The sequence below is a fragment of the Mustela erminea genome, chromosome 6 (assembly GCF_009829155.1).
Source record: "Mustela erminea isolate mMusErm1 chromosome 6, mMusErm1.Pri, whole genome shotgun sequence".
In the NCBI taxonomy this organism is placed as follows: domain Eukaryota; kingdom Metazoa; phylum Chordata; class Mammalia; order Carnivora; family Mustelidae; genus Mustela; species Mustela erminea.
In genome coordinates this window covers 105,603,535-105,621,937 of record NC_045619.1, presented here as the reverse complement: position 1 = coordinate 105,621,937, position 18,403 = coordinate 105,603,535, and the positions used below count along the sequence as shown (strand labels likewise).

Sequence of the window (18,403 nt, the reverse complement as noted above, 5' to 3'; positions counted from 1 at the left end):
TGCTGTGTGTCTGAACGGTGAGACCTCATGGGGAGGGGACAGGGGTCTCCATCTCCATCCTTGCAGACCACCCCGATGCCACTCCACTCTTTGTCCTCATGCTTTTCCTCCTCCCCCACCCCCTGTCTCATTCTCCCATATCTTTCTCCTTCTGGTCAGTTTCCAGGAGAGCCAGCATCCATTTGGGGGCATTACAGTACCCCACTAGATGGGGAGTTCCTCCAGAATCCAAATGGCCTTCCTTGTGCTTTTGTCCCCAGCACAGAACTTGGCCCCCCAGGTCACCCCGGGTGCCAGCACAGGGCTCGGTCCTTCCCTTTCCCGTCCATCCTTCCATCCTCCAATCTGGTCAGCCTCGGGGAGCAACCATGCCTCCCTCAGCCTGGGATTGAGGGATCCTGAAGGTGTGCCACTGGCTTTGGCTTCACTTCTCCAGTTTCCTTCTCAGAGTCCTACCTCCTCCCTGACCCTGATTTCCCGGTAGTTACACCTTTCTTGGTCTTATGTCCATAGCTCCCATTCTGATCACTATGGAGTTACTTTCCGAGGAACAAAGGAGGAAAGAAAGACCATGGAATCATTGAGTCTTAAACCTAGAAGTGCTAGCAGTAGGAATCACGTGCCCTCAGGGCAAGTCTGGGCACTGGGACTTCCTGGCTGTGTGATTGCGGGCAAGGCCTTTGAGTGCCCCAAACCTCCCTCTGCTCTCACATGAGACAGGGATAAGAAAACCTGCCTGGTCTAACCTCTCAGAGCAGCGGAGAGACTCCATGAAATGCTATGTCAACGTTCCTTCCCAGACAGATCACCCTCTTGATTCTACAGATGGGGAAACTGAGGCCCAGGGGAGCTAAGCAACTTGCTCAAACGAGTCCCAACAATAGAAGTCTGTCGATGGGGCAAATTCTGGCCAGAATCCAAGTGTCTTGACTGCCAGTGAATTCAGAAACAAATAAAGAAGAGCGAGATGTGCAGAACTGAGACAGAAAACTCGGTGGAAAGAGAACAAAGCTTTAATGAGCGACCCGGAGCACAAGGATCAAGACTGAGCGAGCCAGAAAAGAGGAATCTGGTGTTGGGGAGGAAGAGGAGAGCTGGAGGGACAGGTGGGCGTGGAAGAAAGCAGACGAGAGCACGAGGAGGACGGACGACCCAATAGCAGGCGGGTGGACAGAGGGACCGTGAGTTCAGCTGCTCCGTGGCTCTCCTCCCCCTCCCCTCCCTGAGGAAGTGACTGGCATGGAACAGAAGTATTTCCCTTCACTTACATTTCACGAAAGTCTTGAGCTTAAGAAACCCAAAGAAAGAATCAAGTCGTCAGTCCTGAGATGTAACATATCCACAGCAAACAGCCGGGAGCTGGTGTGTGGGGAGGAGGGGTCAGAGTGTGGGAAGCTGGCCATGCCCAGAGCTGCCTTATGGGGCTCAGGCACCCACATTTCCACGTCAGCGTCACAGGCAGAGCACTTGGGGACTCCCCGCCCTTCTGCCGGGGTAGGCTTTGCAAATGTGATGACAATGATGGACAGACACTTAGATGAATGGGGATGGACTCCCGGTAAAACAAAAAACTTATAGTACATTTAAAAGCTAAATAGCTTTTTTGACCACTGTGACTATTTCCTACTGAAGCTGCTATGTTGTTGACAATATTGGAAAGATGCCAAATATATGCTATAACACCCCTATTTTCTGTCTCATTAGATTGGCATGCTGTGCCTGTGCCAATCAAAAAAATATGTATATATATTTAGTTATATTACCCTAAGATGTCATCAGCGACTATTAAATGACCTGAGGGTTCCCTAGTAAAAAAAAAAAAAAAAAAATTAGTAAATTTTTTTTAAATAATAAAAGTAATAAAAGTTAGAGGGGACCATGACTAACCCACAACTAGGTGAAGAAAGCCCGGGACAGCGACACGGACCCTCGACCTAACACTCCCCCTTCCTTCCCAGGTCAACGGCTATCTCAGTGAAGTGTTGAAATCCTGAGAATTAAACATATTCATCTTGGCTCTTTCATGCAAGGAGAAAGAAAGGGAAGCATCTATCTTTGCTCTGATAGAAAGGATGGGTGCTACCATTGGTTGAGCCCCTCCTGAGTGCCAGATGACCTATATGATGTTTTATGTATGTATATTATACTCTGCATAATCCAATTAATTACCCTGGACGTTTAAAGAGATGCCATTATATGTAGGCTGTTTGGGGGAAGGAGTCTAAGTTTGGAGTTTGAACCCAAAGGGTATAATAACCTTAAGAGTTGGGAATGGCTCATCTGGGGTCCAGAGGTCGGAAAGAGAAACGGAGGCAGGAGGTAAAAGCAGCAAACAAGAACACAGGACTCAGAGGAAGAGGCGCTGTGTGGTGTGCTTTGCTCCGAGGGGAAGGGCAGTGGGGGTGGGGAAGGGAGAACCATCACCGAGGCATTCCCACCTTTGGGAGGCCAAGTCAGAGCAGGCGGGCTTCTGTTCGGCATCGCGGCGGGACAGCAGAACTGGTGTAGCACAGTCTCATTCCTGAGGACAGAGCAGAGGGACAAGGTGAGAGGTGGCCTCGGCAGGCGGGGCCCAGCCAGCACAAAGGCATCCCTGCCCTGAGAACCCTTGCCGCTGCTTGCAGCCCCGGACCTCCCAACTGCTGCCTCTTCCTCCTTCTGAGCAACCCTCCGCCCCGCCCACCCCCGGCGGTATGTTCCTCTGCACAGGATTTTCCATTAATTCCGCACTATCTTTTATCATTATAGTTCTTTAAACCCTGTTCCCCGCTTCGGTCCAGCAAGGCGCAACTAGGTCTATTCATCTGTGATGCCCAGAACTGAACGTGTTTAAGCTGATCATAGGCAAAGATACAAAGCACTCTCACCGAGAGTTCAGTGCTGCCGGCTGAAAACCCAAGGCAGGGTGCTTGATGAGGGATTTGTTTGATGCAAATGAAAAAGCCAACCAAGAGGCAGAGATACAAGTTCTAGCGTCAACTCTACAGCTAGCCAGCTGTGGGACACCCCGTTCACCTTTCCCAGGTCTCAATTTATTTGCTAATGAAATAAGGAAGTTAAGCTACAGAAGTGGTCTTCAACCCCAGCTGATAATTAGAATCACCAGGAGACTTTCCCAAGCATCAACGCCTGCCCTCCCCCCTCCCCCCCACCCCTGCCCCCTGCAGCTCCCCCACCAAGGGACAGATTCTCTTGTTCTGGCCCTGGTTAGGGGCTCGAGGACTTTTTATAAGCTCCTGGGTGATCTGAATGGTAGCCAGAATCAAGAGCCACTAGACTTGATGATTTCCATGTTGTCTTCCATCATCAAAACTCCAGGATTCTAATATTTACTTTGAGCCACCTTGGGATTTAACATTGAAATTAGGTTTGGATAAAATTATGTTGACATGTTGCTTCACCATCATGGAGTCAGAGAATGCCAGACCTGGCCAGGGCCCCCAAAGATGACCTGAAAGAGGTGTTTAAACTCCTTTTAGCCTCAGAACACTTTGTCCAAACCCAATCTTTCCTGGGATCCCATTTTGGTTTTTGTGGGGGTTTTTGTGTTTTTGGTTTGTTTTTAAGATTTTACTTATGTATTTGACAGAGACCTTGAAAGAGGGAACACAAACAGGGGGAGTGGGAGAGGGAGGCAGAAGCAGACCTCCCGTGGAGCAGGAAGCCTGACTCCGGGCTTGATCCTAGGACTCTGGGTTCATGACCTGAGCCAAAGGCAGACACTTAAAGGCTGAGCCACCCAGGCACCCCTGGGATCCCATTTTGTAAAGCAACCAAAGCGGAAGAGCTCAATAGGGGCAGGAAGTGGGAGATCTGTGCCACCCCCTCACACCCCTGTCTTGCTAGCCCCAGTGTTGGTAGCCACCTCCCAGGCGTCTCTCGGGGGCTCCATGATTACAACAGCATGGATTACAAACTGCATGAGCTCTTCTCATGGGAGAAAATAACATTGGAGCTTATCTTAATTTGACAAAAGTAATTCCAGAAAGATTTCAAGTTTCAGTGGGAAAAAAACAAAACAAACAAACAAACAAACAAAAAACCATGGGAAAATTTATAAGGAAACTTAGAAAGACAGTTTATGTGTTTGGGAGACTTTTAAAACAAAACAGGAAATTGAAAAGCCATTAAGAAGAACAAATATATCTGACTACGTAAAATGAAAGCATCTTGTGTGGGAAAAGATAATCTAGTAAGTCAAACGACTAATGATCGAGTGGTAACATGTATTTGCAGTACGTATGGCGGAAGGCAGGTGCATCTCCTACACCGAGATCTCACAGATTCATAATGTAAAGACAGACCCAGTAGAAAAAATGGGCAAAGGATATGAATTCCGGTTGAGAGAAGAGGAACTCCAAAGAGCCAACAAATGGAAAGATGTTCTATCTTGCTAGTAAACAGGAAAGTACAAATGGAAGCAACACAGAGATACCATTTCCCATCCATCAGACTGGCAGACATTAGAAAGACAGTAGCTACAGTGGCTGGAGAGAACACGGGCAGAGAAGTGCCCAATCTACTGCCTGTGTGTGAATCACTCGTTGTGAATGTTTACAGCTGTTTTTTAGAAATTGAAAGGAACACAGGTCTTCTGACCTGGCGATCCCACCTCTGGAATTTTATACCAGAGAAATGCAAGGAACCTGTTCATAAAGGTATTTGTACAAAATATGGCGACATTGTTCTTAGTGGGGGGAACAGAGCAGCTGGGAATAACCTGAGTCCCCATCAGTCAGGGACTGGTTGAAGATACGGGGACAGTTTCATCCATCCCATGGAGTTATGTGTTCTATCTCTACATGGAATTATGCGTGATATCTCTTGGCTGGGGTTGATTTCCACAACATGTGGCTAAACGAGAAAAGCAAGCTGCAGAGAAATGTGTATCATTTTGTAAAACAAGGACTCTTCTCCCCCAAATGCATATTCTATACAGTGTACTGTTTTCCTGTAGGAGCACATGTATAAATAAGTGGTTCATGTTGACTACCTCAGCAAGAAGAGAGCAGGACAAAGGAGATAAAAAAAGGGAAAGGAAAACATATGCTTGGTGTAATGTTAGCTGAAAATGTTCACTATAAATTCCTACTTATGGTATTACTATAAATACATTAAAATTGAATATATATGTGAACAAGGAGTAGAAAGTGTCAGAAACCAACAGAAATATTAATGTCATTTCAGGATGGATCATGGGAAATTTTCATCTTGGATCTTTGTTAATTTAATAAATTATTGATTATGGATTACATATAATCAATAGATTACAGACTAATAATTAATGCATCTAATGTAGTTTCATAAAAGGGAAGTAAGGAAAATATTGAATCTGAACCCTCATTTCACACATGAGAAAACTGGACCCCGAGTGGAGAAGTAATTAGTTTACAGTAGTTCCCTGACCAAAGCCCCAACTCAGTCTTCCAGATCCTCTCACCTCTCCTACTCCAGCTCTGGAGTTCCTGGGGCAAATCAGAGCCTTTAGAGAATTTTCTGGATCCCAAATGTCACATGATAGCCTCTAAGTACTGCCCAGCCTGAGGAGAAGGGGAAGGAGGAAGGAAGAGACAGGACAGGAACCAGAAAGGCTCAGAACCCCAACCATGGGGAGGCAGGTAGACCCAGGGATGCAGGTAGCAGAGAACCTATCCCCCAATTCCTGCCACCAGATGTACCTGTGCCCCAGGGTAGGTTCAGAATTCCAGAAAAGACCCCGAGATTGTAGTCAAAGAGGCAGAGCTTGTTCACCACCCATGGCACTGGCATTTCAGGATGGAGAGCTCACTTGGATACAACCATAAGCCAAGTGCCTGGGGGCTCTGTCCTGACCCTGCCTCCAATTCTTAGAGGCACCCTCCCAGAGCTGGGAGCTGCTTCTCTGGCCAGGCACTCGGGAAGACTCCAGATGGTCCTCCCAGTTCCCCAGATTCAGCTGTATTGGCACATGCAATGGGTGATGTAATCCTGGATGTCCCCAAGTCCTTCCGTACTTTGGGCTTGGGATGGCAGTGCTATTGGTGTTTGCATTCTCCTTTGGGGTTCCTACTGATGAGGTCCCTCAAGGCAGTCCAGCTGAGAAGGGAAGCTTGCCTTCAGCCTTTTTTCTATTTCTCCTCTATCCACCTCCTCCCCCAAAGGTCTCCTCAATCTGGGCCAAGGGTTTCCCCATTAGAACCTCCCTTCTTGCCTTCTCTTAGGGTTTAGTTCATGCTGAGTTATAAGTCCTGCTCTACCCACCTCTGACCAGCCTGGCCTCCTCCCTTGCCCAACGTCAGAGTCCAAGTCCCCACGGTCTTAGTGTAAGTTGGCTGAACGTTGATTTTACACTCCCAGACGTCCTTCCCTTTACCACAAAGGAGAACCCAAAAAAGCGATCAAAAGAATTCATTCCCATTAAAAAATAAAGTTGGAGGTACGATAAGAAGAGCACTTCACCTCTTTGGCATCTTTCCCCCAAAACTATAACTCCAATCTACCCACAAGAAAAACACCAGACACACCCAAATTGAGGATCTTCTACCAAATATCTGACCAGTACTCCTCAAAATTGTCAAGGTCCTAAGACCCAAAAAGAGACAGAAACTGTCACAGACCAGAGAAGACTAAGAGGACAGGACAAATTGTCCCATGGTACCCTGGCTAGGATCCTAGAGCAGAAAGAGGTTAGTAGTAGAAAAACTAATAGAATACAAATAAGTCTAGAGGTTAGCAGATAAATAGATAGATAGATAGATAGATAAAGGTAGATTTTAAATTTGGGGTAGCAGAATACTAATAATTATATTTTAGTACTTCATAATGTTTACTATGTGGCACGGACTGTTTGAACACTTTGCATGTATTAACTTTTTAATTATCACAAAACACCATGGAACAAAACTTCCTCATCCCTCTACAGATGAGGAAACTGAGGAATAGGGAGTTTGTGGACCATTGATGATGACATGTCATGCATTCAACCTATGCCTTAACCCTTAAGACAATTTTATAGTGTGTGTCATCATCCTCTCTTTTATAAATGAGAAAACCAAGACTCAGAGCAGGTAAATGACTTGCCTATGGTCACACAGCTAGTTAGAAGGAGAGCCTACACTCCAGGCAGGCAAGTTTCAAGGATCATGTCCAATTCTCTATTTCATGAGGGTTTTGGCCAATGGTCATTCATGGGTCCAACCACTAAACCCTGGACTGGGAGTCCCCAGTGTCTGGTACATTGTTGGTGCTCAATGTATGAAAATACAGAGAAGCATCACAGCAGGCCCTGCCTCAGGGAGCCCACCAGCTAAGAGAACATCCAAACTGGCAAACAATAAGTTCCTGTTTGGTTGAAGACATAATGAGAATGTGGGAAGAGGGATCATTGCCTAGTTTGTTCCTCCTTGCCCAAATCCAAGGCTTGTCCTGACACTGCCCTTGAGCTATTTCCCAAATCCTTAGCCCACAGGTCATAGCCCTTTGTCCCTCTCTGCTTCCTTCTTTCCCAGCTTTCCCTGGGAGCACTGCCACCACAGCAGATGGACCATGGGGCACCAGAGGCTGCAAAGGGGGGTGGGAGCCAGGAAGGAACAAGACAGAGTCCCTGGGGTAGGACCATCCCAAGGCTGTTGCCAGCATGTCCCATCATAGTTTGTCCAGGTGTGAGGTGGGGACGTGGGCACACTGGGCATCTATCCACAGAACCCGGAATAAGGCTTTCTTCCCAAAGAACACCTGACATAAGGCCTTGGAACACTCCACTCCGGGTAAGGTTTCAGGGTCTATGTCAGGGTCATAGACTCCACAAGGTCATAGACCCCACAGATGGGCCACAACCCTTGTGTAAGTTCATCCTAGTCCCTTGCCTCTTGAAGCCTCGGCTTTCTCACCAGTAAAGCTAGGACAGTAGCAATACCTGAACCTGTGGTGCTTTTAGGAAAGCAAACACAGCATCAAATGTCAGATCATGTAGGTCCTCAGAACCTGCGTTTTGAAGGCTCCACACTGGACAAGCTCAGCTCCCTGTACCTGAGTCATCATTCCAGGACAACATTTCTGCATCCCCATTCCATCATGGTGGAAACTAGGACCTAGTGTAGAGTGAAGCGAGGGCCCAGCAGGTTGAGAAAATCCCTAGGAGGCTGGATGATTCAAGCACCTAAGATCCAGACTTCATCTGTCTCCCATTGCTACTGGAGAAGTAAAGAAAGGAGAAAGGTCTGCACTCATAGGCCTAAGCACAGTTGCTACACTTTGGGGTGAGAAGGACCCTTCAAGCTGCATTGAGAATGTGATCCAGGCCTTGGAATCAAACAGTCCCCAGCCCACTCGGGAGCATGAGCCTGAGAGGGACTTTCTCAGAGCCACCACATCATGCAAATCCAGAGGCACACTTCTTATTGGAGCCTGTGGGACCTGCCACCCAGGGCTGTGGCCCTAAGAGTTCTGGAGCTGGAGGGACCCAAGGAATAGCAATGGAAAAGGAACATGACCCAGCCTCAGTATATGGTTCTTGGAATTCCAAATGAGGGAAGCCAGTCGTGTCCAGGCCAAACATTTATTTCTTGTATTTTTAATTCCATGGCCATGACTTTAGGCAGAATTCAGTTCTACCTGGCTTTAGCAATCCAAAAGTGCCCCAATCTGAGGAGTATCGGTGAGGTATCTGGACCATGGGGTGGTCCAGACCCAGAATGAGAATTTTGATGTCTTGTCTTATGCCATGAGCCTGGGATGGGAAGGAGCTTGGAGGACTCAGGAATGAGAGGTACAGAGTAGGGAGAGCTCGCTTAAGGAACTTCAGGACATCATCCAAGCAAGACAGGGTTCAAGGGTCTTCATAGAAGGCAGCATGGACCTGGAGGAAGAGGAGAGCCTCAGGTTTGGCCAGAAAAGTTCCCTGTTCTTGAAAGAACTAGGAAGGAAGCTGGGGAGAGAGTGGTGGTGCTATCAGGGGAGAACAGGGGTCAAGCGGCCAGGGCACTGGGAGGGGTAGGAAATGGCAAATTCTGGCAAGAGCTAATTAAAGCTTTAGCCAGGGCCACACCCTTGAAGTTCTGGAGGATTGTGAGCCTCTAACTTCCCACATCTATATTCAGTTTGAGACGTAGGATTCCACTGCTTGGCCATAAAAATAGTCGAGTGGCTTGGAAGAACTGATGGTATGTATAGCACCGCAGTAAGTGAGGCTGGCAAAGGGATTCCCAGCAGGAGACTCAAAAAGGCAAAACCAGGATCTCAAAGGGGCAACTTTGAATGAGGAATCCCCTTCTCTTCTTCCAAGGTGAAGACAGCAGATTTAACCACTGTCCTTGAAATGAAACAAACAGGAACCTCTCTAAAGGACCTGCCTTGAGCTCCAGGAAAAGAGAGAAAACATAAAATCATTTCCTGTCACCTCCTTGACCCCCACCCATCCTGGGACCACCATCACCAGGGCTGGCAGAGCCTGACGACCAGCCTCTTTTTTTTTTTTTCTCTCACCTCCTCCAGGAAGACTTCTCTATCTAAACATGATGAATAGGAGAAAATGTCACTCTTTTTTTTCAGAGGTCACTCCTTTTCCCGGGGAGTGGGAAAATAGCCAAAACAACTTTGAAAAACAAGAACAAGTTGTAAATCTTACATTATGTGCTTTCAAGACTTTAAATAAAGCTACTAAAATTAGGACAATTTGGTGATGGCAGAAGGACGGACATACGGATGGATTGAACCAAATAAAGAGGCTAGAAATAGACTCAAACATGTATTAATTATAATAAATTAACTCCTGGTAAAAGTACCAAGGTAGGGGTGCCTGGGTGGCTCAGTGGGTTAAAGCCTCTACCTTTGGCTCAGGTCATGATCTCAGGGTCCTGGGATCAAGCCCTGCATCGGGCTCTCTTCCGGCTGGAAGCCGGCTTCCCCTCTCTTTCTCAGCCTGCCTCTCTGACTACTTGTGATCCCTGTCAAATAAATAAATAAATAAATTTTTAAAGTACCAAGGTAATTCAATGAGAAATGATAGATTTTTTAATAGATGGTGCTGAAACCATGGAAAATCCATATGCAAAAATAAAATGGACCTCAGTCCCTGTACCATATTTATATAAAAATTAATACAAAATAGAACATAGACCCACATTAGCAGATACAATTATAAAACTTCTCGAAGAAAACATAGGAGAAAATGTGTGACTTAGAAGATGCAGAGATTTCCCAGCTAGGATACAAAAAGCACAGACCATAGAAAAAAAATTGATAAATTAGGCTTCATCAAAATAAATATTCTCTTTGAAAGACACTGTTTTTAAAAAAATTTAATAATCCTTATAACTTAATAATAAAAAGACAAACAACTTTATAGAAAAATATACAAAATATTGGCAACAGATACTTCACAAAAGAAAAATATATCAATGATATGATTAGTTGTTAATGAAATACACGTTAAAACCACAATGAAATGCCAGTACACACCCACTAGAATTAGCAACATTTTAAAGTCTGACAATATCAAGTGTTGAAAAGGATGTTCAGCACCTGAAACTCTTATACACAGTTTTCCACTTGTGGCAGAAATGTAAAATGATACAACACTTTGAAAAGCAATCTGGCAGTTTCTTACAAAGTCAAACATACACTTACCACATGCCCCTGTAATTGCATTCCTAGTTATTTACCCAAGATATGATAAAACATAGATTGGCAAAAAACGATTGAGAGCAACAAATGTTGACAGCAAGAATAAAACCGCCACCAACAACAGGGAATTCTACCCATATACATTCAATTAATCTTTGACAAGGATGCCAAGAATGCACAATGGGGAAAGGATATTCTCTTCAACAAATGGTGTTGAGAAAAGGGGATACCCACATGCAAAATAATGAATTTAGACCTATAGCTTACAGTACACAAAAGCAACTCAAAATGGATGATAGACTTAACCTAAGACCTGAAACTATAAAACTTCTAAAATTAAAAAAAAAAAAAACCACAGGGGAAGGCTTCATGGTGTTGGTCTTGGCAATGATTTCATGGATATGACACCAAAATCCCAGGCAATGAAAATAAAAATAGACAAGGGGGACTACATTAAACCAAAAAGCACCTACATAGCAAAGGAAACAACAGAGTTAAAAGGCAATGTACTAAATGGGAGAAATTATTTGCAAACCATAACATCAGATAAGCAATTAATTTCCAAAATGTATTTTTTTAAAAACTCCTACAATTCAAGAATACTAATAACCTTGATTAAAAATGAGCTAAAGACTTGAATAAAACAATCCTCCAAAGAAGACATATATAGGGCTAACAGAAAAATGAAAAGATGCTCCATGCCACCTATCATCAGGGAAATACAAAACAAAACCACAATGAGGTATCACCTCACACCTGTTATGACGGCTATTGTCAAAACATATGTGTATATGTGTGTGGCAAGTGTTGAGGAGGATGCAGGGAAATTGGAATCTTTGTACACTGTTAGTGGGAATGCAAAATGTTGCTATGGAAAACGGCATGGAAGTTTCTCAGAAAATTAAAAATAGAACTACCATATGATCCAGAAATCCCGCTTCTGGTTATTCATCCAAAAGAATGAAATCAGGATCTTGAAGAGATATTAGCACTCAAATATTCAGTGTGACACTATTAACAGAAGCCAAGATTCATAAATGATATAAATGTCCATCAATCGATAAACAGAGAAAATGTGGTATATATATTCAATGGAATATTATTCAGACTTTTAAAAGAAGGAAATCCTCTGATACATGACCACACTGATGAACTTAAAGACATCATATTAAATAAAATAATAAAATAGTAAGTAAAATGGAAGGACAAATACTGCACAATCCCACTTATATAAGGTATCTAAAATAGTCAAACTCATAAATTCAGAGTAGAATGGTGGTTACCAGGGGTTGGGGAGCAGGGGGGAATGGAAATTGCTACTCAGTGGGCACAAAGTTTTGATTCTGCATAAATAAGTTTTAGAGATCTTCTGTACAACTTTGCGCCTATAGTTAACAAGCCTATATTGTACATTTAAAAACTGAAGAGAATGGGGACACCTGGGTAGCTCAGTGGGTTAAGCCTCTGTCTTTGTCTCAGCTCATGATCTCAGGGTCCTGTGATCCAGCCCCACATCATGCTTTCTGCTCAGTGAGGAGCCTGCTCCCCCCCAACCCTGCTCTGCCTGCCTCTCTGCCTATTTGTGATCTCTCTTTCTCTGTCAAATAAAGAAATAAAATATTAAAAAACAAAACTGAAGAAAGCAGATCTCATGGTAACGGTTCTTACCACAATATAACAAAATACAGCAAATAAAGTTAAATACCACATTTTGGTTTGAATATTCATTTCTTCAGTTGCGTGACTACAATGAGTGGTTCCGACTCTGCGAAAATCTGCACCCTGGCCAGAGGAGTAGGAGTGGGACAGAGCTGGCCCAGAGTTAATACAAGGAAGGTCTGAGTACATGTTTGCCAATCATTGTCTATAAGTTGAGTAAACAATATATCCATACACAAATGGTCCATGTGTTCTAAATGTATATAGAGACAATTATTATCAATAAAATAAAGATACATGCGAAAAAAAAAAACTGGTAGCAACCTAAAGGTCCACAGACTGGTAAATGGATAAACAAAAGTGGTATATCTATACAATGGAGTACTACACAGCAATAAAAAGGAGCAAGCTTACTCATACATGTGCCAACGTGGATGAATTTCAAAAGAGCATCATACTAAATAACAGAAGCTAGACACAAAAGTCTACATGCTGTGTGATTCCATTTGATTTTCTAGAAAAGGCAAAAACTATAGTGACAGATCAGTCTCAGTGATATGGGAGGCGAGAGTTTAAACTGAAAAGGGGAACGAGTGGTTCTCTGGGGGTGATGGAAATGTTCTATAGCTTGATTGAGGTCATGGTTACAGAACTGTAGACATTTGTCTAAACTCAGATGCTTAAAATTGGTGAATTTCATTTATGTAATTTTACCTTAACATGGCTGATTTTTTAAGACCAAAATCTTTTACTCACCCTTCTCATATCTTGACACTTCATCAAGAAGCTTTAGAATAATTTCTTTTCTAACTTCCCTGCTCTCATTGGCCCCAGATCACCTAATTATTAACCCCCCTCCAAGCAGCAGATAAAAATAACGGATTATTCCTTCCCTTCAACCACTAGATTGGATTTTCAGAGACCAGATGGCTCATGACTGAGCCAAAGGAGTCCAGGGGGCCAGAAACTAGGACAATGAGAAAACTGGGGGTAGGGATGGTTGAATGGGGGAAATTTTGGAGCTGGGCCTGGGGCCGAGAGCCCCTGAGAAGTGCTGGAGATGGAGACCCAGCTCACCATTCACTACTGTCAGCCCGCAGGAAGGTCAAGTCATGGTAGAGGAGGTTTTCAATCCTGCCCGTTTATGTCACTGAATTATAGGGATTCAATAAGATTTTGAATGGGATATCACCTCGGGATAAACATAATAAACCCTGCACAGATGCAAAATCTTATAATGACTATTATTGGTATTATTAGACCTTGCCCCCAGGGCACTCAGCAACCACCATGCTATTGCAAGAGGGGACCTACCATGATGTCATTTCAATGGCCTCCTCCCCAGGCCCCCATCCTTTCCTCCCCTCATGGGGGCAGTGGAGGAAGGGGTAGATTTTCTTTGCTCACTCTTCAAATCTGCCACTGCAGTCTTCCATGGGAAGCTCTGGAAAGATCTTAATAAGGCAAATGCTTACAGATGTTCCAGCAGCCAGGGGCAGAGAAAGGAAGTGGCTTATACCTACTTACGTGCAGATTTGGCAAGTTTTCCACTCCATTCCAACTAGAAACAGCGGACCCCACCTCCTTTCACACTTCCTTCTAAAGACAACAGGACACTCTCTTCCTAATGGAAAGGGTCATCTCTCCTCCTTGCTCCCCTCCACAGAGCTCAGAAGGTCACAACCCTCCCTAACTGCTTGCTTGTTCATTTACTTTTTGAGCGCTGATTGCCTGCTAGGAACTTGGTGTGTAATAATCATAAAACAATAGACCGGAGAGATAGATATTGTTATTCCCATTTTACAGATGGGTAGAGAAATTTGGTCACATGGTCAAGAGTCACACTGCTAGGAAGAGGTTGAGGTAGGACGTGAACCCAGGGCTGGTCCCCAGCCTCCAAGTTATTTTATTGCCACGGAAGAGGCATGGTAACAGTCCCTTGTTGGAGAGCTGGGAGAATTCAATGAGAAAACATACCGGAGGAATTTAGCCCACAGCCCACAGTGGTATATAACAAATGGTGGTATAAAATAAAATAAATCCCTGAATGTATTGTGGTATATCCCAATCAAATGGCATACTCCGTGTCCTGTGTGTCTCTGTAGCCCCACGCACACACACACACACATATACACACACACGCATGCATGGGGTCTGTTCATTGTTTGCTAACCTGAGGACAAAGTCTGCCTGAGGCTGGTACCTTCCTTTTCCCATTGTTATTCTGTTATACAATTCAGTATTACCAACTGTAGTCACCATGTTTTCCCTTCGACCCGCAGGCCTTCATCTTGAAGCTGAAAGTGCATGCCCTTTACCCAAACCTTCCCTGTTTTCCCCAGACCCAACCCCCAGCTTCTGTGAGTATGACTTTGCATCCGTGCGTGTGTGTGTGTGTGTGGTGTAAGGGATATCATGCAGTATTTGTCTTTCTCTGCCTGGCTTCCTTCACTCAGCATCACGTTCCATCATAAATGGCAGGGTTCCCTCCTTCCTCATGGCTGAATAATATTCCCATGGATATACACACTTTCTTCATTCATTCTTTTGTGGGGGGACACTTAGGTCGTTTCCAGGTCTTCAGCCACTACAAACAGTGTTGCAGTGAGCATGGGCATGTGGAAATTTCTTTCCGATTCTGTTTTCATTTCCTTCAAATAAATACCCAGAAGTGGGATTACTGGATCCTATGGTAGTTCTATCTCTAACATTAAAAAAAAAAAAAAAGACGTTATGTATTTATTTGATAGAGAGAGAGAGAAAGCACACAGAGGTGGTGGGGACAAAGGGAGAGCAGACTACCCGCTGAGCAGGGAGTCCCCATGAGGGACTCCATCCTAGGACCCTGGGATCGTGACCAGAGCCCAAATCAAGAGTCAAATGCTTAGCTGCCTGAGCCACCTGGGCGCCCTTGCTCATTTTTCAACCAGACGCTTGTTTTTTTGCTACTGAGTTGTATGAATTCCTTATATGTTTTGGATATTAAGCCCGCACCAGACATATGATTGGCAAGTATTTTCTACCATTCTGTAGGCTGCCTTTTCAGTCTGTTGACAGCTTTCTTTGCTGAGCAGAAGCTTTTTTGTCTGCTGTGATCCCACTTGTTTATTTTTGCTTGTGTTGCCTAGTGCCTTCCTTATCGCATCTACCGCGGTGGTGGGCACACAGTGCGGCTGTCTGTTCCTTCCATTTCAGCACTTCACAGTTTATATGGCATTTTCTGACACGTTGTTTGACCTTGGTACCACCTTGTGGGTTAGGTGTAGTTATGCTGCGAGGTCACACAGCTGGTAAGGGGGTGGAACCAGCCTTGACCCAAGGTCCTCTGGTCCCGGGAGCATACCGGTGTGGAGCAGTGAGGTTGCCACATGATCTAGGGAGGAATTCCATCCAGGACCCTTAAACCACAGGAGGCAGCGTGGTTCCATGGACAGGGAACAGGCTTGAGGTTTGGGAAGGTGTGCAGTCAGGCACTACCTTTCCACTGAGTTGGCTGGGGGGTTTCAGACAGATTATCTGACATCCTGCAGCCTCAGAGTTCTCAGCTCTGAGCAGGGAGGGTCATAAAGGAAACCACCCCATAGAGTTATTGCAAAGATCCAACAAAATAACCCATGTCGGGGGGTTTGATAACCCACGTCTGGGGGGTTCAGTCTGTTAAACATCTGCCTTCGACTCAGGTCATGATCCCAGGGTCCTGGAATCGAGTCCTGAGTCGGGCTCCTTGCTCAGCAGGGAGCCTGCTTCTCCCTCTGCCTGCTGCTCCCCCTGCTCATGTTCTCTCTCTCTCTCTCTCAGATGAATAAATAAATAAATAAAATCTTTAGGGAAAAAAAACAACATGTCATGCTAGTGTGATGCTTAGCACGTAGCAGGGGTGAAATCAACATCGCTCCCACACAGGATTTTGGGGGCACGGAAAGTCCAGAGTCCAAAGCTGGTTTTGCCACTTTCTAGTTAACAGCTTGGCCTGCCTGAGCCTCAGTTTCCTCACTGGTAAAATAGGAGCCTAATGGCATCTACCTCAAGGATTATGGTGAGGACTCAATGAACCAATATATCTAAGGTGTCGGGAGCTGTGCCTGACTCGGTCGGTACACCCCTGCTGCTCCCAGACCCAGAGGGCCCCTCACCCGGCCCTAGGTTTGCATGCTCCAAAGACTTGCAGTAATGTTGTAGGGGAACGGCACAGCCCCTATCCAGCTCTGATTTATACCATTAGGAAACAGGAGGGAAACCTCATCCCGAGATCCCAGGTTGCTTCAGTCTCCAATCTCCAGATTCTGCCTGCCCTCTAGAGCCCAGCGCCGAGGCGTGACCCTGCCAAGCCTTCCCCTGCTGTCCTTGTGTCTGCCCTCCAGCCCCGCTGGCCTCAGCCCCTGCCCCTGTCCCTGCCTGGGCTGGACCCGCTTGCCTCTGGATTCCCACACCAGCCTCCGTCAGTTCTCCCCGAAGCTGTATCCCCGATCCCTGAATCTCCTCCCTACGCTAGAGTGAGCTCTTTGGAACAGAGCAGCACCGGTGACCCGTTCTCCTCTACCTCCAGGACAGAAGGCAGCCTGGCTCGTGGCGTATAGTAGATACCATTTGATGACTCGATGCACGAATTAAGTCCCTATGATTGAGGGCGCTGGAGAAAAATGGGGAATTAAGCTCGCATGTTTTTGAAAACACGTGCATTCATGGAAACAAAGGCCTAAGTACATGCCTCAGAGACCTGTCCACCACCATTACTGTCTATGCAGGAGTACTGAGCCCTTTCCAGACATTGCCTCATCTTATTTTATTTTTTTTAATTCTATTTATTTATTTGAGAGAGAGAGGCAGCGAGCACAAGTAAGGGGGCAGAGGCCAAGGGAGAGACAGAGGGAGAGGGAGAAGCAGACTCTCCACTGAGCAGGGAGCCCGACGCAGGACTCCATTCCAGCACCCCGAGATCATGACTTGAGCTGAAGCCAGATGCTTAACCGACTGAGCCACCCAGGCGCCCCTTACTTAAATCTTCATTTTACAGATGAAAAGTTTCAGAGAGACAAGATATTTGCTTAATATCACACAGTCTCGGCATCAACCTGGTAACCTTGGGGAAACTTAACTCAGACTAGGAAACTCGGTCTCTAACTTGAGTGCACCACGAGGCCCCAGCCTCCTCCTCCATCCACACGCCCTGCCCCAGCCCAGTCCTGGAGCCCTCAGGACTTCCTCTCAGTCTCCCAGCCTCCTGCTGCCCTCTCTCCTTCCTGCCCAGCAGGGTGGCCCAGCCCGCAAGCCCACAGCCATTCAGTGGCCAATCTTGAAGCCTACTTGTTTGAGGTCCAGCTGCCTTTGCAAGGAGCCAGGAGAGCTCCAGTGCCAGGCGGGGTGGCTCAAAGGGAATTACAGAGCCGGGCGCTCGGCTGCATCATGCCAGCTTGCCTTATGAGAGATCTTTATTACCTAGAAGACAGGTGCCTGGCTACTGGGCAAAGCCAGCTGGAGAGCATGGGATCAGGGCCATCCAGCCCATGCCTGCCACAGAAAAACATGCCTGCACGGTGTTACTCCCCCACCCTTAGTCAATGGTGGGCAAGCACTGCTTTTCCCGGAAGGGTGAAGGCAGATCCTGGTCGATAATAATGACTGCATTCATCAGTGTTTCTGATCTACAAAACATTTTTGAATGTTCCATGAATGGTCTTAGTAGATAATGGTAGTAAAAGTCATAATGCTATATATTATAATTACAATAATTAATGTTAATATTGATGCCATATACTTGATGAGTAAATTAAGGCTAAGGGAGTCTTCATGACCTCCTGCAAACCCACAGCTAATACTAGCTCTATGCCATGTCCCACAAGCCCATGGCAGGTATGTGCAGGAGAGGTGGCCTCTGGGCTGTGAATGGAAGAGCCTTGATCTTGCCCTCCATGGCACAGTCAGACTCAGAGTTACACAGCAACACAAAACCTCAGACAACCTCAGCCAGTTTCCAATCACACACTTCAACTATCTCCTAGCCAGCCGCTCTGTTCATATGCACCAACCCAAGTCACATACCCACAGCAGGAACCACTGCTACACACTAATACTCAATGTGTTTGTAGAAACTGGTTTGGGAGAGCAAAGATTCATACATGTAACTATACACACATGCCCCTCA

At 45.6% G+C, this 18,403-nt stretch overlaps 1 protein-coding gene across 1 annotated transcript in view; it reads right to left on the bottom strand.

Moving 5' to 3' along the window:
* The window catches only part of LOC116594154 (IQ motif and SEC7 domain-containing protein 3-like), a 106,942-nt gene that overhangs the window by 65,507 nt on the left and 23,032 nt on the right, over positions 1-18,403 (bottom strand). Inside the window, 2 exon segments of the mRNA XM_032349153.1 lie at positions 2,439-2,479; positions 2,482-2,521. Of these exon segments, the coding sequence (XP_032205044.1) occupies positions 2,439-2,479; positions 2,482-2,521 (81 nt within the window).